The sequence below is a fragment of the Myotis myotis genome, unplaced genomic scaffold, assembly GCF_014108235.1.
Source record: "Myotis myotis isolate mMyoMyo1 unplaced genomic scaffold, mMyoMyo1.p scaffold_m19_p_4, whole genome shotgun sequence".
NCBI classification, from domain to species: Eukaryota; Metazoa; Chordata; class Mammalia; order Chiroptera; family Vespertilionidae; genus Myotis; species Myotis myotis.
This window is the reverse complement of record NW_023416346.1, coordinates 37086658-37099488: the sequence shown is the minus strand read 5'-3', so window position 1 is coordinate 37099488 and position 12831 is coordinate 37086658. Positions and strand designations below refer to the sequence as shown.

General features: G+C 36.0%; 1 protein-coding gene across 1 annotated transcript in view; it reads right to left on the bottom strand.

Annotated features, from left to right (window-relative positions):
- The window catches only part of LOC118653373 (teneurin-1-like), a 64646-nt gene extending 52142 nt beyond the window's left edge, over positions 1-12504 (bottom strand). The window contains exons 1-3 of the mRNA XM_036304118.1: positions 12330-12504; positions 10742-10765; positions 7903-8049 (exon numbers count right to left, since the gene is read on the bottom strand). Of these exons, the coding sequence (XP_036160011.1) occupies positions 7903-8049; positions 10742-10765; positions 12330-12504 (346 nt within the window). The remainder of the gene's footprint in view (positions 1-7902; positions 8050-10741; positions 10766-12329) is intronic.
- Between the last annotated feature and the right edge of the window lie 327 nt (positions 12505-12831).

The window sequence follows — 12831 nt, the reverse complement described above, 5'->3', positions numbered from 1 at the left end:
CCCTCATTCAGCAAATTATATTAACAGGTTTTCTATAGATTTCAGATGTCACTACCACCTCTCTCACCAATCTGTTGTTCTCAGTTTCCTATTAGCACATTACCTCTTAACTCTGCTAATTAAACATCTGCATGCACTGAAAAGCTGGCAAAAATATCAGGCTGATTAAAAGAGTTCTCTGATGTTTGGAATTGGTGCACAAAATACTACACAATGAAAAACTGCCTTTCGAAGGGCAGTCACTTTTATCTTTCAATTTGTAACAAATGCACTAGTAATAATCAGATTGGACATTCACAGGTTTCAACCTGTCAACCACACAATTCTAACTTATTTTTGAAAAGAAATAGATTTGAAATAAATAGCAATGCCCAAGTGATTTTCAAAACTGGGTTCTAAACTAAACACAAAGCCAATTCAAAAATGGGACTCACATTCTCGTCTAGTTATGTGCTATAAATTCCAAGCTAATGTTCCATATTAAGTAATTGCCTATTACACAGGGCCGACCCTCTAAGACCTCTGTTTTCTGAGAGAACAGCGAGACTTCTGTTAAATGTAGGAAGGCCACACCACAAGCAAGCAGACCAATAATGGCATGCAACCTGCAAATAATAATTCATAGGTAAGCCCAGTACATGGGCAAAGACCTACTTGCCAATTATCACATTGGATAACAGCCCATAAAGTATGTCTAGACTGTTACAAAGAAGTGCAAATGACAGTCACACTGCATGTGTGGGCTTCTTTTTTTCTTTTGGCTATTAACGGTTCTTTTATTGTTCTGAAATAGAAGCTGTGGCACCCTCCTGACAGCCAGGCTCAGGGCATCAGATATGGGCATATCAAATGTTCATTTATTTTGCTTTTAGGGCCTATTCCCTTTAAAGGAATAAAAATAAAAGCTAGCAAAAAAGAGGGTGGTTAAATTGTCTTGAAGGACTAAACATGGCATTCCCTGATCCTAGCTTTGCCACAACCAGTAAGGACTATGTCAGTTGGCTCAATTGGGGCTGATAAAGATCAAGGACACTGGTTTCTTCTGTAGGTGATCAAGTCATTCACTATTAAACTTGTACCTGCTACAAGTACACCCTTGGTTGAAAGAAGGATTGAACAAGGGAAAAAACCCATATTTTCCTAATCCTTAAAGTGAATTTTATTTTATTTTTTAAAACTATATTTTTATTGATTTCAGAGAGGAAGGGAGAAGGAGAAAGATATAGAAACATCAATGATAAGACAGAATCATTGACTGGCTGTCTCCTGCATGCCCCCAACTGGGGATCGAGCCCGAAACCTGGGCATATTCCCTGACCAGGAATTGAACCGTGACCTCCTGGTACATAGATCGATGCTCAACCACTGAGCCACACTGGTTGGGCCTTAAAGTGAATTTTAAAATATACATGTTTTCAGAAACAGCACTCACATTATCGCCTTGATAAAAATGGACAGCTATTTCATGGTATGGTATCCAAAAGGATTTGGAAACATGTACAAACTTGTTATTATTTGCCAGATATGACACTAGTTACTTCCACATGTATCATTTCAACTAATCTTTGCAAAAACCCTGTTAGGTAGACATTCGCATTTCCATTTTAAAAATAAAGGAGGGAAGGCTAAATGTGGTTGCACAGTTGGAAGAAATATGGGAGTCATATCACACCCAGTGTATTGACTGTAAATCACCTATTCAACATCAGCATTTAAGCAATATTGCAAGTACTGAGCTAGGCTCTAAGACTTCTAAGCGCCTGACTAATTAATATAGGTATTTAGAACATATGAAGTGGTTGAGATCAAAGAATCAGACTACTCTGATTCTGCCTAATCTTGACTGTGCCACTTAAAATCTATAGGATTCTGGACAAATCAGTTCAACTCCTGAATTCTCTTATAGAGGAGTTTCCTCCTCTATAAGATGGGGATAATATAAATGCCCACCCTATAGAGTTGTTGTACTAATCGCATGCTATGATAATTATAAAGGCCTTAGCGTAGTGTTTAGTATGTAGCTAGCATTCTTGATAAATGTTAGCTATTGCCATTAACAAATTTTTAGACTGTGCAGACTAAAAAAGGAGTCTAGGGATAGTGTCCTAGGGGTAGATGCCAATGGTCTACAGTGGCAGCTTAAAATGTTCAGACTCACTTTTATTGAAGCTGTTTTATCACTGGCCAGACAGCAATTAACATCTGTGTAGCATATTCAGTTCGCTGGGATGTGTTTATTTTGTGAACTCTGCTTGGATAGGTTGTCAAATAGGCAGGATCCTAAGTGGCTCTAAATAGACACTAATGCCACAGTAAATATTCTTTCATTGAATTTTATAAATTCTGAGTTTGTTATCATTTGGACAGGGGCTGGATTGAAGCTTAACCTTTTCAGGATCTATAGAATAGAAGGTCTGGCAAGCAAATTAATAGTGAAAAAGAAATTGAGGGGGTGCTCATTCCAATGACTCAATTACATAAAACCTTGGGTGTTGAAGAAACACATAAACAATGTACCAATGATAAATCAGATAAATCATTCATAAACTTTTACTAAAGCAGGCCCACTACTAGGTACTCCTGTCAGCTTAGTTGTTAATGTTATATGCATTGAAGATAATATGATCATATTTCCTTTGGAAGTAGTCTGTAATTCATTTTTTTCCATTTATTCAGACAGACTTTCACCCCAGCATTTTACTGCATTAGTAAAAAGAAAGTGGGAGAGGCTCAAGTGTACTCAGGATTTGATCTGCTCAAAACATTGTTATTCCCATAACCACATGCAACTTACTTTTTCTGTCAGGAAAGCACATTGCTTATATGCTACTAATATTCACGTTTTCCCATCCCCACCTGCTTTCAGTGGCTTCCTATATCACTCATAGTAAAAGTCCATGTCCTGACAATGATTTACTTCCTCATAGTCTGGTTCTTCACTCTCTCTCTCTTACCTCTCTGATCTTATGTCCTATTAACCCACAACCCCCTTCCCACTCTTCGTCTGCCTGGAATGTTCTCTCTAATAGCAACATGGCCCACCCTTCACCTCCTTTAAGTCTTTATTCAAATGCCACCGTTTTAGTGAGGTTTTCTCTGACCACCTTATTTAAAATTTCACCCTTCTCCTACACTCCTTATCCTCCTCCCTTGCTTTTAAAATAGTTCTTCATCACACACCATCTTCTGTTATACTATATTTTAAAAATTGGTTTATTGTCTGCCTCTCACTCTCTATGGAAGTGTGGATTTAGTATTTTTTATTCATTGCTATTTCCTCAATTACTAGAATAGTGCCTGGCTCAAAGTAAGCATTCAATAAATATTTATTGCATTCCCTAAAAGTCCTAGTTCTCTGATATTTGTAAATTTACCTAGAGATAATAAACATTTAACTAATGCATCAAAAATATATTATATTTATATATACATATATATATGTATATATATATATATTATATATATTATCTCATTTCTTTTCACCATTGCTAAATAGGCAGGAGTCAAGTATTACTAGCCTTAGTTGATAGACAATGTGGCAGATCCAGTCAGAGTGGATAACTGAGTGATAGAGTTTAGATTTTCCAACTTCCACTTGTATCTGGAATCACTTGGCAGTTTAGGCTTTTATAACTAAGTGATGATTCTTTAATAAATGGACTGCTTAAAAACAAGGGGGGGTATGGTCAGAAGACAATACTTAGAAATATGCTTTCCGATGTTAGGTGTTTTGTTCCAGCAGAATCTTAAAAGTAAATGTGGAATGGGTGTCTGGTTCTTAAACAGTGCAAATGTTACAATTTGTTGTTCCTTCTATTTCATTTTCCTTTTTATTAAACAGTGCAGCATGCTGGTGACATTCAGAACATGAAACTTATTGATCCATGAGCTTATATGTGCTCATAATTCACCCACAGTGCTGATTTCCAGATCTAGAAATACTACATCATAAACCAGGCTTGCAAATAGCTATTGTTCTTAATGAATGGTGATTTGTTATGAAGAATGATTCCTGGAACATTATTCTCTTTTAGGCAATTAACTTATTGATTTTACCAGTGAATCTGAACATGGACCACTGGAAGAGTTTGTACAAGGGAAACTTGGACAAATATATGACAACTACTTAAAAGAGGGGGGATGGGGAGGGCCATTTTGATTAAACACTCTTATTCTATATCTTTTTAATCTCCTTGACAATCTTCCCAGAGTATCACAACCCACTTTCCTTCCTCTATACCTGGAGTGAATAAAATATAATCGTTGATAGATGAAGATCTTATGAAATTCACACTGTTCTGTATGATCTGGTCATTGCCAACCTTTATATTCTTGTCTCCCACCAATCTCTCCCTGGCTCATTGTATTCCGGCTGCAGTGACTTGCTTTTCCCTCCTAGAAAAGGCTAGTACATTTCTACCTTAGGGCACTTGTACATGCCGCTTCCTTGGCCTAGAACCCTGGTCGGCAAACTGCGGCTCGCGAGCCACATGTGGCTCTTTGGCCCCTTGAGGGTGGCTCTTCCATAAAATACCACGTGCAGGCGCGCACATACAGTGCGATTGAAACTTCGTGGCCCATGCGCAGAAGTTGGTATTTTGTGGAAGAGCCACACTCAAGAGGCCAAAGAGCCGCATGTGGCTCGCGAGCCGCAGTTTGCCAACCACTGGCCTAGAACATTCTTCCCCTGACTCATGTGAGGCCTCCCTAATCATGTAGACTTGGTTAGGATGCCCTATTTACATTTATAGCACTCTAAAAATTTTATGGAATGCTTTACAGTTGCACATATAGTTATTTGTGTGGTTTCTTTAAAAAACATGTTTTTTTAAAATTGATTTTAGATAGAGAGGAAGGGAGAAGGATATAGAGACAGAAACATTGATGAGAGAGATATATCCATTGTCTGCCTCCTACACACTCCCCACTGGGAATGGAGCTTGCAACTTGGGCATGTGCCATGACTGGGAATTGAACTAAAGGCCTTTTGGTTCATAGGTCTATGCTCAACCACCTAGCCACACCAGCTGGGCCGTTTCTTATTTAGTAGCTGTTTTCCTTTCAAGCCATAAGCTCCACAACGTCAGAAACTTCTCTTCTCTGGTTTGTCATTTTCTCCCCAGTGCCAAATATAATACTTGGCACAAAGTAGTAATGAATAAATGAAACACTAGGTACCCAATATGTTATGTTTGGCTGAAAGGTAAACATATGAATAAAATAGTTGGATCAGTGCTATCCAATAGAACTTTCTTCGACGATGGGAATGCTCTAGATCTGCACTAACAGAGTAGTCACCAGCCTCATGTGATTACTGAGCACTCGAAATGTGACTAGTGGCAATTGAGAAACATAATTTTTAATCTTATTTAAGTTAAACTTAAAGTCACATGTGACTAATGGCAATATACGAGATAGTGCAATTTTTGACATCTCCAAATAGTAAGATATTGAATGGTGTATAAACTTAGCCAAGCAACATAAAGAAATTAGACATTTTTATTAAATCAAATTTATCATTTTTTCCTATTGTAGTTTCTATCTTTGCTATTATATTTAAAGTCCCTTCCCATCTTGAAATCTGTTACTGATATTTTCTTCTAATAGTGTTTGAGTTTTCTTTTACTTTCAGCTCATTATTCAGCTGGAGTGTTTTTATTTATCTTAGTTTTTGGAATATGGTATGAATTGAAAATCCAGGTTTTTTCTTTAATATTTGTCTCAGCACCATTTATTTCATAATGCTTCTTTTCCCTACTAATCTTTGATGCTTGTTTTATAGCATACTAAATTTATATTTGTACTGGGGAGTGTTCAAGATCTTTTATTCAGTTATATTAATTTGTCTACTTTTGCATCAATACCGCTTTGTTTTAATTATCATAGCTTTAAAATATTCTTTAACACCTGATAGTTCTAGCTTGCTCTCACTAGTCTGTTTTAGCTACTCTGATTCAGTTAATATAATGTCTAAATTTTTTTCCCTCATGTCAATTCATATGTGCATGTAACATATAGCTATCATATCTTCTAACCCCCTAATCAGAATACATGATTGACACATAAAAATGTGGTTCCCATAATGTTGAGTCACCTCTTCCAAGCACAGGGTTATGTACCTTGTACATAAATGAGGTAAAAACATTTGATAGGTTTGTGATTTCTATAGTAATTAGTTTTTCTATATAAAATGTCTAAGATTTCTTTCCTTTTCTTGCATATTAATAAATAAATTCCAAGGTTATTCATTCTCTGTACTGTTTTTACTATTCAAGGAGCTCTTAGGTAGCTCCTAGACCAGCTGTGTCACCCACATATTCAATGCAGCCCAATTAGTTACTAAGAGTCACAATGCATTGAATCAGAGTATCACTAAAGTCAAAGCTGCAGAAAGTAGCAGCAATACTAATGAGCATTCAAAGCTGATTAGAATGTAAAAACCCCAGCCACTCTTTAAGTATCAACTATAATATGGAGTAATCAGGTAGCAGGTACTTGAAACAACTGCTTGAATTTTTTTATTATTGAGAAGATTTTTGAAGAATTATATTTAAAAACCCAGGACTACATTTTTCTAAAAGGTTCAATTGGCACTTTCTGATTTCATTAAAATGCACACACACATGCACAAACAAGTATGCTAATATTAATCATTAGTCATAGTCAACTAAATGAATCTTGAAACTACCAAATGAAGGACATTTTATGTATTCTTAGGAATACTACTTAAACACTACAAAATGGAATTATAGAGCCAGTAAGTACACAGAAGACCTAGTATTTGGGCCCAGAAAGTTCAACTTCAAAGCCCTGTGCTCTTAACCACAACGTTGTTTCCACATAAAATTCATAAGGTCTTATAACTTTCTAAGGTAAACTGCTAGCCAGGACAAAAAAGGAGAAAACTCACACTCAATTTGGTGCTTAAATTATGATTGCTACCTTATTGATTTAAACCTCATGTTTGGGTTCAAACAACAAGATATATAATTGTCTAAGCAGTATAGAAAAGTGAGGAGTCAAATTGAATAATCTACCTCATTTTGAGCTAATATACAGAAATTAGAAAGGAAGCTTTCTTTTAATTTTATGTTTCCTTGTGTAGAGAGTAATAGGAAAGTGAGAATTTATTGTTTTAGGCTCATTCAGAGGTGATTTGAGCTGTTTTGAGGCCTGATTGTACAATGTATTAGGTGATTTTGTTTGCTTGACTAAAATAGAAGTGGTTACCTTAAGGCCTTGAAGCTGCATATGGCTTTTTAACATCATGTGCAGCTTTTGAATTAAATATAAAAAATTCTACTGTGAATCATCCTGATGCTATGTCCTTTGAAAGATACAAAGTATTACTAAAAGGTAGAGACACAAGAGGGAGCTTTAAGTAGCTAAGAACAAAGAAAACTATTTCACATTCCATATAGTGCAAGCTACACTAGCATCTGGCAGTTTGGACATGGGTACGCTGATTTAATTTGGTATAGAGTAAATGACATCAGTAAGGGAGGTAACATGGTAATAGTAGTTAAGAAAACAGACTCTGAAGTCATATATCCCTGAATTGGAATCCTGGTTCTGTTGCTTTCTAGCTGTGTGACCTTGGAAAAGTCATTTATCATCCCCACTCCAAGCACTGGTTTTTCCATCTATTAATAGGGAAAATTGTACCCATACCTCATGGAGTTGGTATGGGAATTAAATGAGATATAATGAATGCAAAGAGTTTTGAGTATTGCCTGATCATAGTAAATTTTCAATAAACAGATTTAAAAACAGTATGACCTTATATAACTCAATATTGTTTATACTAAGGATTCCTAATATTCACTCTTGGCTAGATTGGTCATCACTGTGCTAGAGGCTGGGCTATTCCTTTCTAATATGGACATTTTATAAATGACTCACCTCCATCATTGTCCAAGTTATCTCCACAAAGCATTTCCATGACAACATTGCAGCCTGTCCCACTCCAACCCACCTGACACACACAGTGCCAACCATTTTGATCCAGGGTACATCGCCCATTTCCAAAGCAGAGCCCCGGGCAGCCATCTGAAAAGACAGCAGAGAGTAATAATCATGGAGACATTAGAATGGGATTGGCCAACTATGCTGTATCTCCCTCTACAGGGAAGCATCTACCATCTGGTTTCCATTTAGATGAGGTGTTGAATAAATGGAAGAAGAGCTTGCTTGCTTACCAAAACTTCTCAGGAAACTTGTTATCCCTTACTCTGCAGTGCTTTTCCTTAGGGAGCCAATTAAGCATCATTAATGCTAACGCCAATTCCCAACCTCTGGTTCAGATACCAGGAAAACCATGATGGGGACAAAAAAATGTTTTCTGTTTCTTTTTGAAAAAATGTATCTCCTCATCTCAATAAAAACTGGATGGATGATGCTGAATGTAGTTATGGCCAATAAGCTGGGGAAAGACAGCAGTTTCCATGAAGAGAAATATTCCCTAACTACTTCAAGTCTATGCGGATTTTTTCCTTGGGATGCACAGCTTTAGGACTTAGTTATATTGGTCTACAGTTCAGACTTTACCATTGTTTGCCCATATGGTGACATAAAATCCGCTGTAGCTGCTTTACATCTATTCATTTTTTTCTCTTTAAGATCGTTATTAATCTTAGGACTAAAGATTGATTTTCTTACTTATCTGGTATCTCTCTCAGAAGCTAGCATAATATTATGCCTGTAGTAAGTACACAACAAATGTTTATGGAATTAATGCATGTCAAATTTAGACTTTCAGAATTCTAGAGAATAACTAGATAAATTTAGTCAAGAGAAAACTGTTACGTTTACATGACTTCTATCCATTGATAAACTGCAAACATTGGCAATGGTCTCTATTTAGACTTTGATTTCTCAGGGATTCCCTTCTCTTTCTACCAGTAGTTCAGAGTTAGGCTATTCCAAAGGGCAACTGTGCATGTACCAAGTGCTCAGTGGGCAGATGAACAGACACAGCAATAAAGGTATAGAGCTTCTGGAAATTTTCCCAGTAGCAATACTGGACCAGATCTGGATTTTACTGGAGATAGTCTAATCAATATTATTTTCATTTAATGTCTTTTAGATTAAATGAAAAAAATTTTCTAATTTTTTGTTAGAAAATTCCATAAGTATAAAAGGCAAAAGAAAGTGTTATTTTTTGAAATCTGTAGATGCAACACAGTGTTCCTTCCAAATGGTTTTCCAAGCAACTATCAACAGACCAGAGGAAGAGAAACCTTTAAAATGAATTGACAGATGGCTGCTAGAAAATATGAAAATATTATATATATAATTGTCCCTCAGTATCTGTGGGTAATTGGTTCCAGGACCTCAGGAGTACCAAAATCTGAGGATACTCAAGTCCCTTATATAAAATGGTGTTGTATTTGTATGCACATCCTCCCATTTACTTTAAATAATCTACAGATTACTTATAATATCTAGTAGAATGTAAATGCCATGTAAATGTTGTTATACTATATTGTTTAGGAATCAACTTTCAGAAATTTTTGTTTTCTAATACAGGGTGGGGCAAAAGTAGGTTTACAGTTGTGAATACATGAAACACAGAGTTTATTCTTGTATTATTATTTAGCAATTATTGTATTATTTTCCATATGAACAACTGCAAACTTACTTCTACCCCACCCTGTATTTTCGATCTACAGTTAGATGAATGTGAAGATGTGGACCCACAGATATGGAGGACCAACTATTGTGTGTGTGTGTGTGTGTTTGTGTGTGTGTGCATACATACAGTCACCCACTGCTTAATAACGAGTATGTTCTGAGAAATGCACCAAGAGGCAATTTAGTTGTAGAACATCATTGAGCATACTTACACAAACCTAGATGGTACAGCCTATTACTACAATTGTATTTGTTCTACTTTTATATGACTTGCAGTGCAGGTTTTTTACACCAGCATCACCACAAACATGTGAGTAATGCATGAACTATCACATTATGATGGCTATGATGTCACCAGGCAATAGGAATGTTTCAGCTCCATTATAATTTTATGGGACCATTGTTGTATATGTGGTCCATCATAGAACCATTATAATGCAGCACATAACTGTGTGTGTGTGTATTCCTCAAGAATTGGTATAGGATGAACATATATAGGTTTAAGAAAGGATTTTATCCAGTTCCATTCTCATGGATCTAAAAAGGATATGAGAATTTAGGAATAATTTGGAATGTATTCAACCTTCTGAGGCTGAGGTAATAAAAGGCACCAGGATATCTGACAAAAAACTCTTAACTATCTCTATCAAAGGCAGATCACTGGGGGGCAAATGATGGAGTACTTATAGAGTGATAATTCTTCTAACCTTGCAAAGACACTATACATGGACTTAGAGCTACATTTTTATGTTAAAAAAGTTCAACTTTCTGCCTAAGCCTACTTTATTGAATAATTACCTGTATGTTACATGTTACACACACACGCACACACACACACACACGCCCTTCAAAAACAAGAAAAACAAGTTCTTAAAACTGCTTATCCATCCATTACTCCATTACATGATACGGCAAAAAGTGAGTCTTGTTTGTTGTTAAAACAAAATACTTTATGATCTGACTATTATAGCATGAACTTGACAATATTATACTTAGAATTGCCAAAAGCGAAAGGAAAACAAAACAAAACACCAACCCTTCCTTTCCCACATGCACATTTTTCATTTAACATATTTCTCTGTTATAAAACTACTGAGAAAAATCTTACCTCGAACAGCATCTAAGTAGTGAGCTAAAAAGGGAGGAAAAGAGTGATTAAATGAATTTCTGGGAGACCAAAGCTATACAACAAGTACTAATGGTTTACCATCTGTTGCCTGGAAGGAAAACAGCAAACTATAAACTGCAGAATGCCTGCAGCTCAAAAGTTGGTACACTGGCCCATGTAGTTTGGGCATCATATTTTCTCAGGGAAAGATATTAATGGCTTTTCTGCAAGAAACTCTATTAGGCTTCCTTTAAAAAGTTTTATATTTCATTAAAACTATAACAACTGCATTTTTACATTTTAGTAATAACTTTTGTGAAAGAGCACTAGCTAGATAGAACTTCTTCTTAGAAACATGCTTAGAAGGAAGTTCTGAAGTAACCACCTTTAGTAATCACAATATTTAAATCCTCTTATGTGAAGCCAATAAACTTACTGTAGTGCAGGAATGTAATTACTTAAGCTGCATGTGAATCTCACCCTCACCCTCACCACTTTTTAAACGAATCTTAAATATTTTCCACAGTCACAGAACAAGACTTACTGTACCTTTAGTAGAGTGGTAATGCAGTTTATTAAGATTATATGATATATATTATCTATATTATACATTACTTTGGCAAGTTCCAACCACTATAACAAAATACCTTCACCTAAAAATGGAAGCTGGAGTACAGTGTCATGGAGGGGAATAGCCCACAAGCAATGACTTGGGCATTCAGAACCCCATGCTTCCTTTGCTCTGCATGAATTTTCTGCGTGCTCATGCAATGCCACTGGAACACGCTGTGACCCACTTTCTTTAGCTGAACAATGGGAATCGTACTTGTCCCTCTGTATTGCAGGAAACCTTTGTGTCAGATAGTGTGTGTATCAAGGGCTTTGATATTTTTTCCAGAAAAATAAAGTATTTTAAAACTGAAGCCTTCATTAGTATTAATTTTTTATAGTGTGAAGACCACATGACAGGTTAATTATTATTACATAGGCTTTCTCACACCCACAGAAAGTTCTTCCAGGCAACATCCTGAAAATTAGTGAAATTGGTGACAAGGGATGACAGATTCAGTATAAACTTTCTATGCTGTCCAATAAACAATTCAACACAGATGTTCTATTGATGGTAGGTCAGAGGTATCTTCCTCATATTCATTAAAGACAGTGCATAATGATTGAATGGCCCCTGTTGAAGTAATCCTATTTAATAAAATTGCCTCTAAGTGCTTTCAACAGAAAAACCTATACTTTTCAAAAGGAAAAGTGGGCAGAGAATGTTAACCTTCACAAAAGAACTCTTATTAACCAATGACACTTTATTCCAATGTATCACCTTTCATTTGAGTAACTCAAAGTACTTGAAAGCTAAAAGGAATACTGAAGTAACAAGAAAAGAAATGACACAAGAAATAAGTAAGATATTATCAACAAAAGAGGAAACCTCCCATTTAATGACACTTTCAAACTATGGCTAACCCTCCTTCCTCTCTCCGTCAACCTCAAATTCTATGAGAAGCCTGGTGATTGACTCACTAGACTGCTTTTCTCCAATTAATACAATTTACTTTGTTTAAAGTACAGTGGTACTTACCAATAGTGCAGTGGTCGCCCTCCCATCCAGGGCTACACTCACATTTTCCATCTTTGCATTGGCCATGCTCAGCACAGTGAGAATGACAGGAACGTTCTTCACATGTTGGTCCTACCCAGCCTTCTTCGCATTGACAAATTCCCCTTGAGCAGACTCCATGGCTGCCACATTCCATGGTACAGAGCTCTGTGGGAATTCAAAGAAGATATAGTCACATATTTTATTAAAACAAAAATTTACTATGTCCAAAGACATTAGAATTACCAAATGTTACAAAGACCTCTAGCACTTGAGTGAACATACAAGGAATTTCATTAAAAATATAGTTAAGTCTCTAAGTATAAATAAACTCTAAGCCAAATTGATTTTGAGAAGTTCATAAAATGATAATGACATTCAAGGCTTAGAAATGAAGTTAATGCCAAAAAAATGTCAAATGGGTTTCACTAAAAATTCATTAAGATCACAAATAATGTTGCCAGGATTTTATGATGCAAAGCAA